Source organism: Lutjanus erythropterus, chromosome 1 (assembly GCF_056507025.1).
Source record: "Lutjanus erythropterus isolate fLutEry1 chromosome 1, fLutEry1.hap2, whole genome shotgun sequence".
In the NCBI taxonomy this organism is placed as follows: Eukaryota; Metazoa; Chordata; class Actinopteri; order Lutjaniformes; family Lutjanidae; genus Lutjanus; species Lutjanus erythropterus.
The window spans coordinates 30724699-30743595 of record NC_139317.1 but is presented as its reverse complement, the minus strand read 5'-3'; the positions used below and the strand labels follow the sequence as shown (position 1 = coordinate 30743595).

The 18897-nt window shown below is 39.6% G+C and overlaps 1 protein-coding gene across 2 annotated transcripts in view; it reads right to left on the bottom strand.

Moving 5' to 3' along the window:
- The window catches only part of mdga1 (MAM domain containing glycosylphosphatidylinositol anchor 1), a 256196-nt gene that overhangs the window by 58131 nt on the left and 179168 nt on the right, over positions 1 to 18897 (bottom strand). For both annotated transcript variants that reach the window (XM_084719638.1, XM_084719647.1), the window contains exons 9-11: positions 17909 to 18208; positions 5763 to 6029; positions 5253 to 5401 (exon numbers count right to left, since the gene is read on the bottom strand). In XM_084719638.1, the coding sequence (XP_084575764.1) occupies positions 5253 to 5401; positions 5763 to 6029; positions 17909 to 18208 (716 nt within the window). The remainder of the gene's footprint in view (positions 1 to 5252; positions 5402 to 5762; positions 6030 to 17908; positions 18209 to 18897) is intronic.

Sequence of the window (18897 nt, the reverse complement as noted above, 5' to 3'; positions counted from 1 at the left end):
TTAATATTACCATTACCCTCTCCACAGCTTTCTTCAGGTCTGACCCCTTCACTTTTTCAGCAGTTGAAACAACAAACGAAACTCATATTGGCCTTGAAAAACTGCAGTTTTTATCAAATGACACACTATAATCTGTACTGTACATTTAATGCCACACTGACAACTTACTGCTTAGTCTCTGTTCCACTAGCAGCACCATCACTCTCACTCTCTCCCTCACTTGCGTACTGTACACATATTATGCACTGCTCTATTCCTTAAAGGACCTATAGTAAGCTCATACAAATCTAAAATAAATAAAAATAAATATATAAGTAATATAAATAAAATAAATATACAAAAGTGTAAGTATTTGGGAAATTGCAGTTACAGCCTGTAGGAATATGTTGTTGTTTTTTCAATGCTAGAAAAAATCCCTACTGTCAAATCCCTGTAGGACCCTTTTACAGTGTATAAACAATGAGCAAGATGAGCACACAGGTTGGTAACAGAAGTATGGCAGACCACAACAGCTTGCCAGTGGGCACTGCAAACATGAGCAGTTGTGATCGTATCCTCAGTTCAGTTAAAATGTTTAATAGCTCTGGAACGGTCATAATCCTGTACAACTTGAGTCTACCAGTGGAATATTTAGGTGATTTTGGTGCTGGTAAACCATCTAATTCAATGTTTGCAGCTTGATAACTCATGTTGATGAAAGGGGGGGGGGGTGCGCTTGCAGCTTTTTGATGCCGCTGGCTATAAAAGGGTCTATGGAGAGGTGAGGTCCCTCCCCTTCCAGTGTGCCACATGGGACTTTATGTGGGAAAACTATGAATGGTAGTCAGTAGCAGGAGACAAATCTGTCCTGTTTGAACTGTGTCACAAATTACACATGAGATGTTTGCCAATTTAAAAGATAACTTTTACAAGAACATTGAAATTTGTTGTATGTTTGTAGTTAAGTTTTATGTGAAACAACTTGGTGAACTACATCTCTCATCTCATCTCTATTTCATTGTTACATCCCGGTATGAAAACACACACGCTTCAGTGGCTAACACTAGCTTTTGGAGGGAGAGAGTAATGACATCACTTCCACTACTTCTGGCTGTGCAGTCTTTCTAATTACGTATCTTCATACGTATCTTATACTTCAACAGTTTTATGACAAATGGTGACCTTTCCTGACTTGTAAAAATGATCTTTTAAATTGACAATCATAATCAAAATTCAAATCAAACTGATTTGTCTCTCATCATTGATCACTGCTCATGTCTCTTCTGAAGTATGGTCTCTGGAAGTGGAAGGACTTTGCCTTTTTATTAGAAACACAACCACTTACACAAGAACAAAATGCAAAAGATAAAGCATATGGACACAGAAATTATAGCTATGCGCTCAGACATACAGTGAAAGTGCACTGCTCTATATGAACTGATCTGACTCCTCTTTTATTCCCCTCTGTGTCTGCATGTCTCCCCAGAGAGCCCCTACATCATTTTGTATGTGTTAAAAAGCCAGACTGTCAAGTCGTTAAGAGGATGAGCTGGAGAAAGTGTTGCAGAAATAGATGAGTTGTGAAATTGAGATGGTATTACATTTGAATGTTCTCGTACTCTATTTAATAGTCGAGAGGACCAGTGAGATTTGCTGTTTTTCTTTAATTTGCATCTTATTTCTCTCTTTCACACCCTTTCATTCACTTCCTCGCTCACTCTCACCCTGTGCTTCCTTTTTTCACCTCCTGTCTCTTTTTTGTCACTCTCTAATGCACACGTAAAAGCACAGGTAAAAAAGCTTGAAATTAAATTAAACTTTAACAACATTTAAGAAGTCCTAAACTGCCACTTAATGCAACTCATTATTTTAACACTGTCAGCAGAATAACTCACAGTGACTATTTATCAGTGCTATTTCAGTTGCCACGGTTCAACCAACATTAAATGCCATTAAGTCTAAGTCTAACACGCTACCTCAGAGCTGGAAAAATGGAAAGGAGAGGCAGGAGAGAGAAGCAAAGAAACAGGAAGAAATGTGGAAAAACAGAAGACATGCTGTGTGCGATAAAGGTTGAGGAACACTGCTAGAAGGACACAGGACAAAAGTAGAGGGAACATGAGCAAGAGGGAGAGTTTTCATAGAGCTGAGATGCGTAATCAAATGTGCATCTTTGTAAGGCCAGCGCTCATTGTCTGTCTCCCTGTAGACTCTTACTTAATGAGGTAAGCTGCCAAGTCTTAAAGTAGGAGGAGAATTAGCTATTCATCCGCACAAAAGCAAGCTGGCAGACCCTGCACTCCCCTCCTGTTTCAGTGTCTCACACACACATACACATATGGACACACACACACACACCAACCCACAGCCAGTTGTGTATAATTCACTATTATCCTTCCTGCCTGACTCAAGGCCAGTAATCTATGAATAGATGTTTGAAACAAAACAAGAAGGTGGCCTGAGGTTGCTCTCCTACTGTGGACTGAGGTTCAGATTCAGGCTGTTAGGAGGGTCTGCAAAAATGTTAGGAGGATTTTGGTTTGGCTGGGGCATGAAGCAAAGCCTAGGAGCGTCTCAAAAATCTCAAATAAATAACTAAATGAATAAATACATTTTCAAAATCTCAAAAACATAAAAATCAATTATGATATTGATCATTACTGGTAGCATTAGTAGACCTTTAGACATTGTATTTATTTGTTGTGGTGAAGCTATATGTGCATATTACAATTTAATTCAACTTAATTGTCTTTATACTTATACTCAGGTATACAGCATAATGGTAAGGGTATACACTGGTCTCTCTCGAAGTCAGTGCAAAATACATGATAAACAGTGCATACGTGAATACAATACGGCAAACAACAACAACACAGTGGAGGACAGGACAACAGCGCACGGCATCAATAAACAAATAGAAATGTTTACCGGAAAAAAAAAAAAAAGCTTAGAAATGTTAAAGTAAGTTTCCAGGCTGCTTACAATTTAAAAATCGACTGAATCTGAAAAGACATGTTGAGACAATTTTGTAATGATTAAAAACATCTTTTTCTAGTCAAACAAGCTTGATATTAATTCAACTGTACATGAGAAAATATTTGCAATAGGCTTAAGATATTAAGTTGAACCAACAACTATTCAGTCACACTGACAAATATTACAAACAGCTATGTTTTCCTTTTACAGCCAAACAATGCATGCTGGGAAGTCTGCAGTTGATCTCTGTACAGTACATCCATTCAACTCACCATTTCAAGCCAAAAGACTTCAAGTTAGAATAACATGTTTATAAGTCTTAATTGTTAATAAAATGTATACACGAACATTTAGATTTCATTAACTTGAATAAATAAAACATGTATGTTTATGTTAAGTTAATGAGAAAACAAAAGCTGCTTTCGCTCAATTCCTGCATGATTTTTTTCAGTGTATGGTAGTATTTTCGACTGAGGGAGTATAGCAGGTGTTTGAGGGAGCTTAAGTCTGATCACAGAGAGTAATTTGGAGTAATCCCAAGTAACTGAGTTCAGTGCAGTAGTAGTCAGTGTAAAGTAGCAGTGGAGTTGCAATGGATACATAAAAAATTTAATAACGTAATGTAATATGATAATGGTTGTGGATAATGTAATTGTAATGTGATACACCACTATAGTGTAATAATAATATGTTGAAGATGCTTGTCTCATCATATAAATGTGTATGCATAACATCTCCTTGAGCATATCTTAGTTGATTTTCTGTTTTAAAATCTACTTGAGGGGAACATAAGTGTTGAGGTTTCTAAGGTTATTCCAGTATGTGTTAATCTAAATTCAGGTTTGTGACTGCGAGGCTAATCTAACACCCCTCACAGGCTTGTGAAAATGAAGTCACGTCAAAGCAAAGTCAATCATTTGAGGACAAGATAAAACATGAAAATACCATTAAAAATCGTCCTCTCTTAACTGTTCCTGGACTGAATTCTGGCTAAAATGGGAGACGTTGGCAGTGGAGGCCTGCTCCTGTTAAGTTGCGGTGACAACATCAGAAGTAAACACATTATTGCGTGTCTGGCACTCAAAGTTAAAATCTTGTTGTGACAGTGAAGTATTTGTATGTGGAAAGTTTGAAATAATGGTTAAAGGTTTGTAATCTTTGTTCTGCGCACACAGTCACGGCCCATCTAATGGGGCTTTTTAGAGCTGTCCATTCATCTTCACATCTCTGGACACTGGGAAGTGCAAAATGAAGCCTGTGTTTGATAAAGCTGAGTGATGTGAGCTGACCATTGAGGGCGATGTGATGGCTATTAATGAGACAGATGTAACAAGAGGAGGGGAGATAAGAATGGCGGTCCCTAGGGTTGAGGGAAAAAATAAAAATGAACCTGAGAATGTACTTCAGTATATTTCTGTATTGATGTATTCATATTGACACTTACAAGTGACATTTGGATAAAGACAATTTAAAAATGTTAATGAAAATGGGATGATAAATATACAAAATAATAGAAAATGCAGTGTCAAGATTCTGTTTTTGTTTTCTTTGCTCGTGTTGCTGTGTAATAGCAAATGTGATTCATTTGTATTTGCTCTCTTCAATTTGTTTTGTTAAACAAATTTTGAGATGTGCTCACTGCAAGAGAGCCTTGTTTACTGCGAAGAGCAGTGAACAACGTCGTCTTAGAAACAACAACCTCTCCATGCATGGGATCATGAAATCTTGGTAAGAATTGCATCATTTCATTAAAGAAACAGGGTTATTTTTTCAGTAATAACTGGTAAAGAACCAAAACTATGGGGCTTACATGAGAGGAGAGGAGAGGAGAGGAGAGGAGAGGAGAGGAGAGGAGAGGAGAGGAGAGGAGAGTAATTCAGTGCAGGTTTCTATTGATTGACTACACATGCCTGACACTCCCCGAGCTCATAAAGCCCCATGTTTACTTAGCATGCACACTTCACTACATACAGACTTGTGCGTATGTGTGCTCTTGTCCATATGAGTTATGAGCCTGTTCAGTCAAGGTGATACCAAACTGACAAACAAAAGCAGGTGAGCAAAGTTTGTCTTGGTTTAAGCCAGACTCATCAGTGTCGGTCTTATGAGTATTTAGTTAGTGAGTTCCCGTTTGTCGAGCCATGTATCTGCCTATTGTCCTGATGCAGATACAAGAGCCAGTGCATGGAAGTGTGTATGCATACATGTGTACAATACAGTATATCCAGCGTGTGTGCATATGTATGGCTTTGAGCTCTACATGAGTACCAGTGCTTTCACAGGTTTGTGTGATTTACCTTGCGGATGGTAACCCAGTAGCCGATGATACGGTCTGTTGCCTCAGGATCTTTCTGTGTCCACTGCAGGTTGTAGGAATAGTTGTTTCCTTTTAGGATTCGGACTGGGTTGGGTGTGTCAAAGTAGAACTCAGCATTGTAGGGTTGTGCTGTGGGATGGCAGGAGGAGAGAGAGAACACAATGTTACTGATAAATGATACTGAGGAAGCTAGCTGCCCCATGTTCAATATGAATATTAGCTTGGAAACCAGACGGATCTGCAGAGCTGGTTTTGTTTTGCTCTATGTTTTCACGAGCCCTAGAGTCTGTCGTGTGAATCACAACTGTTTATTTAATGTCAGGTTCTATAATGATTGACAGAGGAATGTCACCCATCCAAATTTGAAAACTCACTTCTAACAAAAGCTAAAATGAACTGCGAGGTCCCAGACTAATTTATATTTGTGAATGAGTCTGGTGATGCTGGTGCTATATGAACACAAAGCACTGTCTCATGTCTGTTGACTCACCAGAGACATTAAATGTGCACGTTGATGTCCCTGCATTGTTGCTGACTCGGCACTCATAAGAGCCGTTGTTGGTGGGTTCCAGTTTGAACTTCAGCTCAGGTGTCTCCTTCAGGTCGGGCATGGGCATACGGATGAAGTCGCCATTACGGAACCAGCGGATGTCTGTTAGGCGAGGTGGGTTCGACCGCAGGACCGTACACCTTAGAGTCACCATCTGATAGTTCCTGGAGCGCACATCCTGGAAGACTGGGTCCAGAATGGGAGGATCTGTGGAGAAAGAGCATTTATTTTTCATTTAAAACATTTGTCTTTTATGTTTTTCTTTCTTACATCATTTAACCCATCTTATCAACTAATAAATAAAAAATGATTTGGTGAGGATTACATTAGAGGCTATTTTAGCAATAACCTTGTACATGGTCACATACTTTAGTAAGTAATGTTACACAACAGCATTTATACTGCAATGTGTTTGCTAAAGTTGGAGAAGAGATGAGCCCTGGTAACCAGACATCTCCTTTATAAAAGAGAAGAATATGCAGTTATAAATGACCAGTCAGATGTGTGTAGAGGTTTGTATGGTTATGCTGTTGCAGCCTGGTGTTGTTTTCGGGGGATTTAATGAAGATGAACACAGTGAACAGTCGTACATAACGAGACTGAACTCAGTGTTGTGTTTATTATGTTGTAACTTTTACTTAGTTGTATTTGCAAGTCATGTCTGTTGGGAGCATCAGTCAAGGGGGGAGTTTTGGTTAAAAAAAAATCATCATCATCACATATATACTTTGCACCATTGTAACTTATTTGGTGCGCTTTTCAAGGTATTTACTTTCAAGGTAAATTAAATTATTTCTCAACAATAAAAATGTATTGCTATATATAGCATATTAATGAAGGAAATGTTAGGGTATATTTTCATTATACAATAGTATGCCAAGACAGGAATGTATGTATGATTTTTACTCAGTAGTTGAAGTATTATAAGTTAAATATCTAGTTTTTTTGCAGTCCTTCTCCAGTGCTGAACAGATTCGATCAACTTAAAAATCTTAGGTTTCATGGTTTTCTCCATTTTAGTACTTCAGAATTGCTATAGCCTTTCTAACATGCTCATATGTACCAACATATTAGGGACACTTTGTGATTAGGCACAGTGACGAGGTGAATCTATGTAAAACTCATTATCCCTAATCGTTTTCCATTTCAAAATCCATCTCCATCATTGAGGGAGAGATGGAGATAAACTGAAGCAGAAAAGTTTGAGAGGGAATTTTAAGCTCTGAAATTTGGACACTGCAAAATGGGCTGCAGCAGTGTACATACATCACCCTCATCCATGTCTCATTTTCTCTGACTAGTCATCTTTTTGTTCTCTGGTGTGTAAATTTCCTCACAGCATCTAAAAACATTAGTTTTGACAAATCATCTGACAACGAGCAACTGTTATTGCCATGGGGGAACAGGCTCTCCTACGAGGCACAATTCCATCCCTGCTGCTAACCTATCCTAACCAGCTGTAATTAACCTGTCAGCGGCGATATGTGGCTCCGCCGTTAATGACTGACTAGCTGCTGTTGCCCTGGGGTCAGCCAAGATACAACACAGCCAAATGACTCTGCTACAAATCACCAGCCAGCTAGTTCACCCCTGGCTAATCATGTAGATAATAGACAATATGCTAATGGTGGTATTGTCGTAGTAACAGTGATGAGATCTGGTGTTAAGGCCCCCAGAGGTGAGGCAGCATGACTAGAGTCCCTTATGAATCAAGTTTATCAGACAGAGATTTGTAATTATGGTCTAATCTATGTTATGCCTGTAATTCAGACAGATACGGCTACGGATGAGCTACACTAAGAGGAGAGAGAGACAGAGACAGACAGAAAGATAACATAAGGAGCAGGGACTGAAGCAGAGAGATGCTCTTATTGTGCTTGATACAATGTGAAATTCTCCAGGCAGAATTAACCACATCAGGAGTAATGAAAATAATAATAGAAAGAGATTTGACAAGAAACTTCCATTCACAGTGAACTGACTGACACATTTTACACACATATTTTAAAGTTAATCAGCTGTTAGGGAACATGAACTACCCAGTGTTGATGTGTATAAACATAAGTTTAAATCTTAACTTTAGCTTGGCTTTTATCAGAATATAAACAGTCACACTAACACTCTATTTGAGGGTGCATGTATAAGACTGTCATGACACCTGTCATGTAGACGCCTTTATGAATGTTCATGACTGTTGCCATTAAGTGATTTGCAGCTACAGTTACAGCAGATAGGTTAGCCTACTTTAGCAACAAGTAATCACTCTCCGTATTGTACTGTTTCATCAAACTGGCCTTATAACATTTAATGGCATCTTTATGTCAAGTCCAAAGAGTACCGCCTTAGCTGAGTTTAAGGGAATGATTCATGACAGTTACAAAAGCATCTGACAATGTAACAAAGCTTAATGACACCTGTATGAAAAATTGTCATAATGGCTCCAAAATGTAACACTTTCAAGGAAAATATTCATGACACACTTATAATGGTCTCATGACAGCCAGTGTCAAACCAAACTCATATGACAATATAATGTAATGTTAAAACATAGAGCTTAACAGTTTCTTAGACTGATAATGTCAAGTTGTCATAATGAAGACTTGTAAAACAACGGCAACTTCGCATTAAAAATGACACAAATGACCAACTGACACTCAATGAGAACAGTCATTAACCTTCATAAAGATGACTTCATGCCCATAACAGGTGTCATGACATTGTTATGACAGTGTTATGCAGAGCCCTTCCAAAAGTGCTACCTCATGTTTTATGACCATTGCATTTTATAAATGATTCAGTTCATTGTGTTCTTGTTTTTAAATCTTTTATTGCCTTTTTTGTTTGATATGTATTATATTGAGTTTATTGTAATATTTCTGATTTTATCTAAAAATGTTCTACTTTTCAGTGTATTATCTTATTATCAGCTTCTCAGCCATCTTTAAAGCACTTTTAATTACTCTAATCTGTATAAAAGGTGATATAAAAATAAAGTTTGACTGACTGACAGAAGGAGTTTATCTTTTTAAAGCTCAATCTTGTTATTAGGAGACAGCCACAATGCTGTAAGTTTAAGTTTTACATAGTTAAAGCTGAATAAAAACCTAACAAATGTAGCATAAAAACACTCTGCCAGGACTGGATCTTCTTTTAAAATCTGAAGGCCTGAAGAAAATACATCTATATTCTCCATGAGTAAAGCTTTTGCTCCTTATTTTTTCCTATAGGTACAGGCGCACACAGTCAAACCAAATCCACAGTTTACCATTCTGTGCTTGCTCTCCAGTCAGAGGAACATGAGTAAGCACCTGCATGCTAAAAGACTAGAAACCACTATAACATATAACTTATCGGCTATGTGTTGCCTGTTTGTTTTAGTCTACACTTCTAGCATGTCTTTGCAACATATATACAGATTCCAACTTTTCTTATTTATTGAATGTAAATTGTCGTTTACTGCTGGCTGTCTTTTGACCTCTTGAAATGACGGTGTTACCTACACTTCCTGCAGCACCATGCAATACAGCTGAGGGATGGGTAAGCGGTCAAAGGTCATGCTGTAATCCTATGGACTGATTAGTGTATGGTCACATACTCTTCTGCTGCTTATAGACACACATATGCATACTGATGGCTATCTGACTTTGGAAACAGGTGGCAAGGGTAAAGAAAAAGCAGGCAAACTGTGAAGATATGTTGATAGGAGCAGGGAGGAGGGAGAGAAAGAAGATGTGGTGTGTTGTGAGCAGTTTATAAATCATTCCAGCCTCAGTAGAATTTGGTAAACAAGTTATTATGATCCCTTACCTGGCCTTGAGTACTCATTTCAACAATTATCTAAGTTTCTGAACAGCAGGTCTCCTTTTTTTTCAAGTCTGGAGGTTACTGCAATTTCAAAGCCAACTTTTAAAAATTCTCTGGAGCTTTGTTTTTGCATCCCTTTGCAACTCATTCAGGACTCGCAGCACCACTATGCAATGCGTCATAGTCAGAAGGCCATAATCCATGTAAACACACCATCGCTATCTGTCTTATTGAATACAAAATGGATTCCATCCGGGAATGCAACACTGACCAAGCCAAACATTTACATTACACAAAGAGAAAATCAATTTACATGAGACCGAGGGAGGGAGGAGGTGAGTAAGGTGGGATGAAGGGAGCGAGAAACAGCTCTTAAAGGAGAAGACAATGAAGAAGACAAATGACGGAGAAAGTGTGGTGTGAAAGTGAGAGAAGTCGATGATGGAGTACGGGAGGTGGGGAGAGAATGAGAGAATGCAGGATGCAGAAAGGGAATGACAAGACAGAGAGAGGTCCTCTCTCATGGCCAGCAGTTAGCTGATTGATGATGATGAGAATGGCAATGAGGAAGAACAGCCACCTCTCTCTGAGGGAAAGTGGGCAAGTGAAGAAGGGATACAAGGCGGATAGAGGAAGTGGGAGAGGCTAGAGTGGCGAGAATCTGCGTATCCACTTAATTATATCTGACATAAAAAATGATGGCATCCTTCCCTCACATCGATCAACAGTGCTAAATGGAAAGAGGCGAAGCAAACCAGATAAAATAAACAAATTAAGTAAAACGGGAGCGGGGCATAAAGAAGAGAAGGAGGATATGTTTTTCCACTCTTTTGTCGGCTGTAGCTAAACCAACCTGTCCTCACCAGGTCAAGTGTGCAAGCACCATATTCCAACTCATATTTTCCATTTATTGTTAGGCTGAGGCCTCTAATGGGTGTTCAAAGTATGACAGGAAAAGTATAAAGACCGAAAAAGTCCACAAGGTGCTCAAATTTCGTTATGTCCAAGACTTCCGTCCCATCACTCCCGTTGTGTCACTTTGTGTCACGTGCTCCAAACAAACATAGGACTTTCACCCAGGAGAGGTGGGGTTGAGTCTTGCACTCCCCAGCAGTCAGTTACTCGTGTATCTTCGGGAACTCTTTCGGTATAAATCAGCACGACAGGTACTGCTCACTTCAGTTCCAACACTAAGGGAAAAAAATCATCCTGTGCAGATTCAAAGTTTGATTCTCAAATGAGTTGATAGGTCCAATAAAGCTGCTCCACACAGCATCCATGTTTCAGGTCACTTTCAGGTCATAGTGGTGCTTGTCTCCACTGTTTCAGAGCAGAGAAAATTGCACTTTTTCCATGATTTGAGACTTAATTTTATATACTTTTTATATATATATATTATATATAATTTTTACTTTTTTTTTGGGTGTGACAAACATTTTTATTATTGCTTTACACACACTTTAAGGGTCACGTTGTGAAGCATTTAGTTAAATATAAAAGCTGAACACTTTGATGTACACACACATGCACTGCTCTGCACTGCACTGCCTCACTGATACACCTGTGTTTAGATACATGTCATTGCTGATTGGGTAGCACCTCTAAGACACTGACCTCAAAGCCTGTTACAAAACATTTGCACTTTTTTGATGTCATTCAATCTGGAAACTGAAGCAAAACAGTGCAGACCAATGTTTCAGACTGACTGTGCCCCAGGTCCAGTAAGCCTGTTGCTGCCAGCACTATCTACTGGTAACTTTGGAAGTCATTGGCAATCAATCTATTCTGTCGTGCAGGTATGAGAACGTGTTGAGGTAAACAGTAATATCTCCTCTTTTATCGTATCGGATCTCTTTTTTCTCTTTTCCATCTTTCTAACTCCCAATCGTTCAAATCTCACCTCCTCCCCTTTCTCTGCCACCCTTAACCCCGCTTTCCTGATTCAAGCTCTCTCTTAACCCTGTTTCTCTCCCTCTCTTGGTCCTGCTCATGTATCTGTGTCATCTCTCTGTTTCTTTCTCTGTCCAGAGTGGGGTGGCCACCTGGTCCATTAATCAGACTTGGCCAGTGTGGACAGCAGAGCTCACAGAGTGTTGCCCTTCCGCCCTGCCTGCATTAGCAAGCCCTGTAAATCCTTCTTGAGGAGAGGAGAGGAGAGGAGAGGAGAGGAGAGGAGAGGAGAGGAGAGGAGAGGAGAGGAGAGGAGAGGAGAGATTTTGGTTTTCAAAATCCCTTCATTGAACCATTGAAAGACCTAATGTACAACAATAACAACCACCATCAAACGAGAAAAATTAATTTCTTCAATTAGGAATTTATAATTAACTCTTCATCCTCCCCCACAGAGCGTAGAACCCCCCCAACAGTCCATATTTGACAAAATGCCAACATATTGTCTGTCATCCTATAATAGACATGTTCTACTCTCAGTCTGGCCTTTAGCAGGCCCTCCAGAACCGGCACCGGCTCCACGCTGCCGACATTCTGAACCTGGTTCTTACGTGTCAGCCAGATGGCCAACTTAGCAGAACCCAACAGAAAATTTATCATTGAGTCTTCTTCCTGGCACAGTATTTTGGATTTTATTTTGGACTGAAGATGAACAAACCAAAAGAAAAAGCTTCACCAAACCCCTGAAACAACCTTCTTAACAGTTCAAAAAGTGCTGACAGCTGAGGACACTGTACAAACAAATGTGCTAAAGTCTCAATCTGACCACAGAAAAGGCACTCCTCCTCCACCCCCAGATCCATGTGTGCTCTGTGTCTGTTTCTCGCTATTGCACCATGTACAACCCTCCACTGGAGGTCTGCTGTCTGCTTTTCAACAGGCAGCTTGCACAGGGACCGCCAGCTGCCTTTCAGTGAAACATCTGTGCCAAAAAGCTCAGTCCACCTCGACTCCTTCAACCCTGCCAAAGAGTGCAGGTTCAGAACCGTCACGCAAATGTGGTAAATTGCTTTTTTCCCTGCATCCTTTAACTTGTTCAGGTGAGGAGTTGTGAACGACAGCATTTGGCCTCCTCCCTCCTGTCACTCCCCCACTGCTGGGGTGATAAGAAGAGAGGGAAAACTGTATTCATTATTCTCAGTCCACTGGTCACATAAAGTGCAGTTCCCTGCAAACGCTCTCAGGTTTTGTGGCAGGGCAGCACGGACTTCCTCCACCACTCTATTGATAAGCCTGATAGAGGTGATGTTGCTCCTCGTTCTCAGAGTGTCCACCAATGTTGCAATCATCTTCATCAGATGGCCCAATTTGGTGCAGCCAGCTTTCCTGAGGCTTGTCTGCAGGCTGGAAGACTGCATTGTCAAAATAAAATAAAATAAAGGTTCCTCAAACAACCACATACCCGGGGTTTCATCTGTGGTACGAGAAAACCTGAAAATCTGCCATGCTTGCAACACAGAGCTGTAAAATGGTGTCAGTCCAGCAAGAACCACATCTTCAGGTTGTACAATGAACAGCTGTTTGTCGTAGCCCAAGCGCCCGCTCTCCTCAGCAGCAGCCTAGCTGTATCAAGCCAGCCTGGGCCAGAGGAGGCCTGAAGAGTTCAGCGTAGAAGTCCATGGCACAGCTCCTCATCTCACTTGGACTTGTGGTCACTCTACCTCCTGGCAGCTTAAGGCAGGTCATCTGCTTCCTCTGTGCCACTGATCTCTCCAGATTGAAAAAAAAAAGAAGTCAGGCCATCCATGTCCTTTAGCCGGAGGAAGCGAGACCTGACGAGGGCCCCCTTGACTCTCTCCTGCAGGAAGGAGCTCAACACCAACCTCTTCTCTTGCAGCACATGACCCATGGTAGGATCAGAGTCCCTATGTAACCCTTCCTCAATGTTTTTAATACTGACTTTAAGTGCCTGAACTGCTGCCTTGATTTTTGCAGTGGAATGGGAGATGTACTGCTGACCAACCTCCCACCACCGCTTCAAGGAACTAAAATAACATTTTCTCTTGTTCCATTGCTGCCAGAAGTGCTCAAAACTCTGACAAATATACTGTCTTGCAGAAGTTTGTTATTAAAAAACCAGTGGGACTTAACCTTATCACCTGGAGAACTGACCAAATCTATGCTGACAAAATGATGGTCAGTGAAACCAACTGGATTTATGTTACTATGAATTAGTCTAGAGCTGAGATTCTGGGAGATATAGAACCTATCTAATCTGGCTGCACTCACCCTGTTGTTACCAACCCTCACCCATGTATACTGCCTGGATTGTGGACGTTTAACTCTCCATGCATCTAACAGATCCGAGTGTGTGATAACACTTTTAAGGCTCTGAGATGACTGTGGGTGGGGCTCCTCACCTGTCCTGTCCATAGTAAAATCTAGAGTACAATTAAATCCCCACCAATGATCAAACCCTACTCTTTCTGGTCCTTGAGTCGGGGCATACACATTGACAAAACAAAACACAGAACTCTCTATTTCAGCCCTAGCAATTAACAGTCGACCCTTCACCACTTCAGTAGAAGATAAAACTGTTGCATTTGCAGTTGATCTGAACAGAACAGCTACCCCTGCACTGAAGCTGGTGCCATGACCTTTAATTGCTATATCTACAGAAATAAACACATGTCTTGCTTGCAGTTTTTGTTGACTGGCAACAAGTAAATGCATCTTATATGAAAAGGAATATGGGACCAAGGTCTAAACTATCTTTATTTTGAAAGATTGACTGGTTTAGTCATATGGCTAAAAGTCAATCTGAGAATTTCTGCCCTTGTTAAGTTATTGCTTAATAAATACTGACCCCTTTAATTTTGCCTCTCTTTTGAGCCATTTGTGATTTTAGGTGTTTGAGAAGATGCACTATTCTTGTTTTTTGTTTACTCATGTTTTCCTTGTACATTTCATCACTTAAATTAAAACTAGCCTTTTAACTTGACTTTGTACACTGGGAGTGTGCTGACAGGGTGGAATTGAATACTGCATTCCTGTTAACAGAAATTTAATGGATTAAATCAAGCACTTATGGATACAATGATCCACTGCTGTGCCAGCTTTAACCAACACAGTGCATTAGTGACTCATCTAATAACATTTTAAATGAGTGAATGTTTTTCTGGTAAATGTTAAGTTTCTAGTTAACAGTGGGTTTATGATTTAAGTCAGCTACAAATCTGACTTATTTTTTTTAAATTTAGTTATTAAACACCTTGAGTGAACAGGACTCCCTAAAAATGTAGCACCACATGCTTTGGCGAGTTCTGTGACCATCTCAGCTTGTCCTCTACGTGCATACAAGAACATGCATACAATATGAGATCAGTTTCTTAAATGCATGTCAGCTATTCATTTTTTCCTTTAATTTGTATATTGGGTCTCACACCTATGTACATGGAAACTGACAGTCTGCTTTGCAAGCTTTTTTTGGGCATCTATTGATGCAACATAATAACATTATCAGTTACACTGTTATTAGAACACAGATGCCCATCTGAGTAGACTTTTGCTGTCTGACATATTTATCCATCTAAATATCAGTATATTTTAGCACTATTTACAGTTGCACATATTCCCAGTATAATGTTTTGATGGTCAGTTTGAGAATTTGTCAGTACAGTTTGCAGTTGCTGTACCAGCAGTACAAGGAGTAAAAATGTAGTGTTTTAAATGTTTCTACGTAAAAGGATGATTACAAAAAATAAATCTCTGTTTGAAGTTACAATTAGGCATGAGGTCTTTTTTATGTTTAATCTTGGGGTTAGGGCAAGGATTAGGTTAATAAACAACTTTTTAGGTTACAGTTTTGCTAGATCATCCCAAAAGTGGAGAGATGACCCAGTGCAAGCTAACAAGAACAAACAGACACACGAAACTCCATGTGACACGGAACGTAAGCACCCCACCATGTTTAGGGAGTCCTATGGGTGCACAGACAGGATAGACGTCCTTAAATTCCGCAGTTCAGAACTGATGAAGCTTCCTGGATGAGTGCCAAAACAACTTCAGTATTTCAGTGTGGTGTCATGGAGAAGCTCAGACTCAACCATTTGCACTCTGTAAGGATTATTGTCTCCAGGTTATTATGTTTGATTTTACCAATTAGTTCCAATATGCTACATGAATGACAACACTGTCACTCACATAAGGAAATGCCTGAAGACCCTGTGTTACGGCTGCTGATGACTACTTATATATGGTGTACTGATTATTCCCACTGGGTGTGCCAATCTTCTATGTCTAACCTCTGGCTACCCATACACATGCTGTTTTCATGAAAGCAAAAGCAATGGGATTGTGAAAATATAAGGAAAAGTAATGGAAAGTGCTCAGCAAGTGAGGTGATTTTGTATGGTTTCATGAGGGTTGAACGAGGATGTCTAAAGTATTTAATTAGTTGATAGATTCCAGAAAAGTCTAAATCAAATTTGTATTTCACGTTATGCTCTCTCAACACTCAGTTTCAACAGTGTGCAGGCAAATGAGCAATATAGTCAGAAGTGCCACTGCTTGGCACCATGAGCACTGGCAAAATTCAAGCACTGCAGAAGTAAGTAAAGAAGGTAACCACATGGGAAGGGAGAAGGTATTGAAATTATGTGGTACTTTAACAAGACAGATCCCATTTCTCTCTCAAAGCCCATCCTCCGGGAGTTTTATAATGATCGACCCCACTGGAGCGCTTACAAAGGGGAAGGGGTAGGTTTAGCGAAAACAGCCTTTAAGTCGCAGAGGTGTGTCCTCATTTCCTTTTACTTTTCCTTTTCACACTCTTTACATTACCATACATTCCCTTATCCGTCTTTAGGGTACATAGTTTTTAGCAAAGTATGAAGATTATGCCTTTATCGAGGTTGGAGAAGATGAAAAGTGCAGTGTTTTTAATGGATCTGATATTACCATGGCAACAAAGAAAAGGTTTTTATGGCCTATGGAGGTCTACACGAAGGAATCACTGTCATGCAACATGATGCCAACATAACATCTTCTCTCTACTACCACTGTTACTTACGCTTTACTTTTTTATTTTACTAATTTCTACTGCATGTTTTCCAGCTCTGAACTTTTGTGTTTCTGTTTTCTTTGTTTTATTTTCATGTATAATGCATTTTTCTTTGTACTGCTGAGATTACTACTACTATTACTGTTTGCTGCTCCCACTGCCCAGAGATCATTAAAGTTTCATATTATCCTGTCTGATGTTGGTGGTAGAAAAGATGCAGCAATAATAGTATTTGAAAGCAGTCATAACCATTTTGGACTAATTTACAGTAAGCTGCACTGCACGAGATAGCACAATTACTCTCAACAAGTAACCCCGGCTGTCAGGATCTTTAACGGGGGTCTGTAATCTTCTCAAGTGTACGGACACTCTTGCTGGCCACAATAGCTCAGAAACAACTGGTGAAAGTGCAGAAGGTGAGGCTAATGCAGTTAATATTAGCTATGCTACAACTAGGGACAAGTAATACCAAGTTTTAAAAAGTTGATACAATAGAGATACTTTATACAGACTAATACTAATACTAATACTAATAATAAACTGAATTTTAGATGGCAAAAAAAGACTGGAGAATCACATGACAGTTACTGGCCATTAATAACAAATTATTACAAAAGCAAATATGAGTACAATTACTAAACTTTTATTAAGTGTGAAAAATAGCCTATTTAACAGGAACACTATAAAGATAATAAATTAGTTATCTTCTTGTTTTTGTTCAGCCTCATTTTTCTTTCATTTTCATGGGGGAGTAGTTTTTAAATGTTTGAAGAAGTTACTCATGTTGCTGCTGTGTTGCAATTTCTTGTCACATATTTTGGCACAACACACTGTTCATGTTTCCTTTCTGCCACTTTTTCACGAGTTCGATGACTGTGCGCAGCTCTGCGTTTGGTTCTCATGTCCCAAAGGTTTCCATAGTTACATGACACAGGCCAGCTAAATAAAAAAGTCCTGGCTGTTTATCGGTACAGACTTTGAAATTGAACTAAAAACAATTGCAAGTGATGCAGCCACCCACCTTTTGTATGTATAAAATGTTATTGTCAATAGATTTTTAAAGAAATCAATATTACATGAGCAATTTGTAAGAATCGATGGAACTACCCAGCAGAATTGACCTGCCCATCCCATGCTACAATTGCTGCTGACTTAGCAGCTGCAGGTAAGTGCAAATGAAAGAAGACCAGAAAATATTCAGTGCAATACATGCAATGGGGGTCCCTGTTCTGTCTCTCTATCAGATTGAAGACCCCTAGACCCCTGACAATGGTGTTGTATGCTGTTGTTGGTTGAGTTCTTCTGTGAACATAATCTGATCCACACTTACACTGCACATTGAGTTGGACCTGTGCCTCTCTGCGTTTGATGTTCAGCCCGTTGTATGGAGCAGTCTGGCATCGGTACAGCCCCATCATGTCCCGGCTGACGTTCTTCAGCCTCAACCGGCCATCAGGTGTCTCAACCATGGTCTTCCCTGATGGCATCAGCAGGTCTTTTTCTGTCCGTGACCACAGAATAGGGGGACGCGGTTTGCCATCCACCACCAAACACACCAGCTCTGCGTTACCTCCCTCTCGCACACTGACCACCTGACCTCCTGGTGGAACAGCCAGCACTGGAGGAGAGACTGAGGGCAGAGAAAGATGTTTGAGTTATATTCCCTTACTTCTACATATATTGCAACAAAAATAAATAATGGATTTTGATACAAACTGCTGTAATAAAGGAAAACAATCTTCATACAATATTCAAAACAATAATAGCTTCACAAAAAAGGCAAAGGAAAATCTGATAGCTGAAACAAAAAAGACAGATTGTAGAGTAAAGAATTATTTAAGAATACTGTTACTAAAATATAAATACATTTTTGTATGTAAGCCAAAGGAAAAACATTGAGTTTTTGGTTTCACTATCAACTTTCTACATTGTGAAGGCAAATGAGTAAATGTTTAAGTTCACAAGACAAGTAAAATTGAAAGGAATATAAGGATGTTGTTATATAACAAGTCAGGAGGTGGACATGACTTCAAAAGTACAGATGGTGTGAACAAAGAAACTGAATAACAGAGACAGACGGAGATTAAAAAGGTATGAACGAAAGTGACATTTACAAGGCCAATTTTATTGGACAATCACACAGTTTCAATGCAACATAGGGACATTAAAAGGGATTACTGCTCAGTATTAAGTGCTAACATTATGGTTACCACACATGAAAATGCACACACACAAAGTTACACACCGCTATGATTTGAAATTCTTTGTGTAGCACCAACGCATCAACAAGAGAGCGAGGTGCTTACAAAATAGTAACAC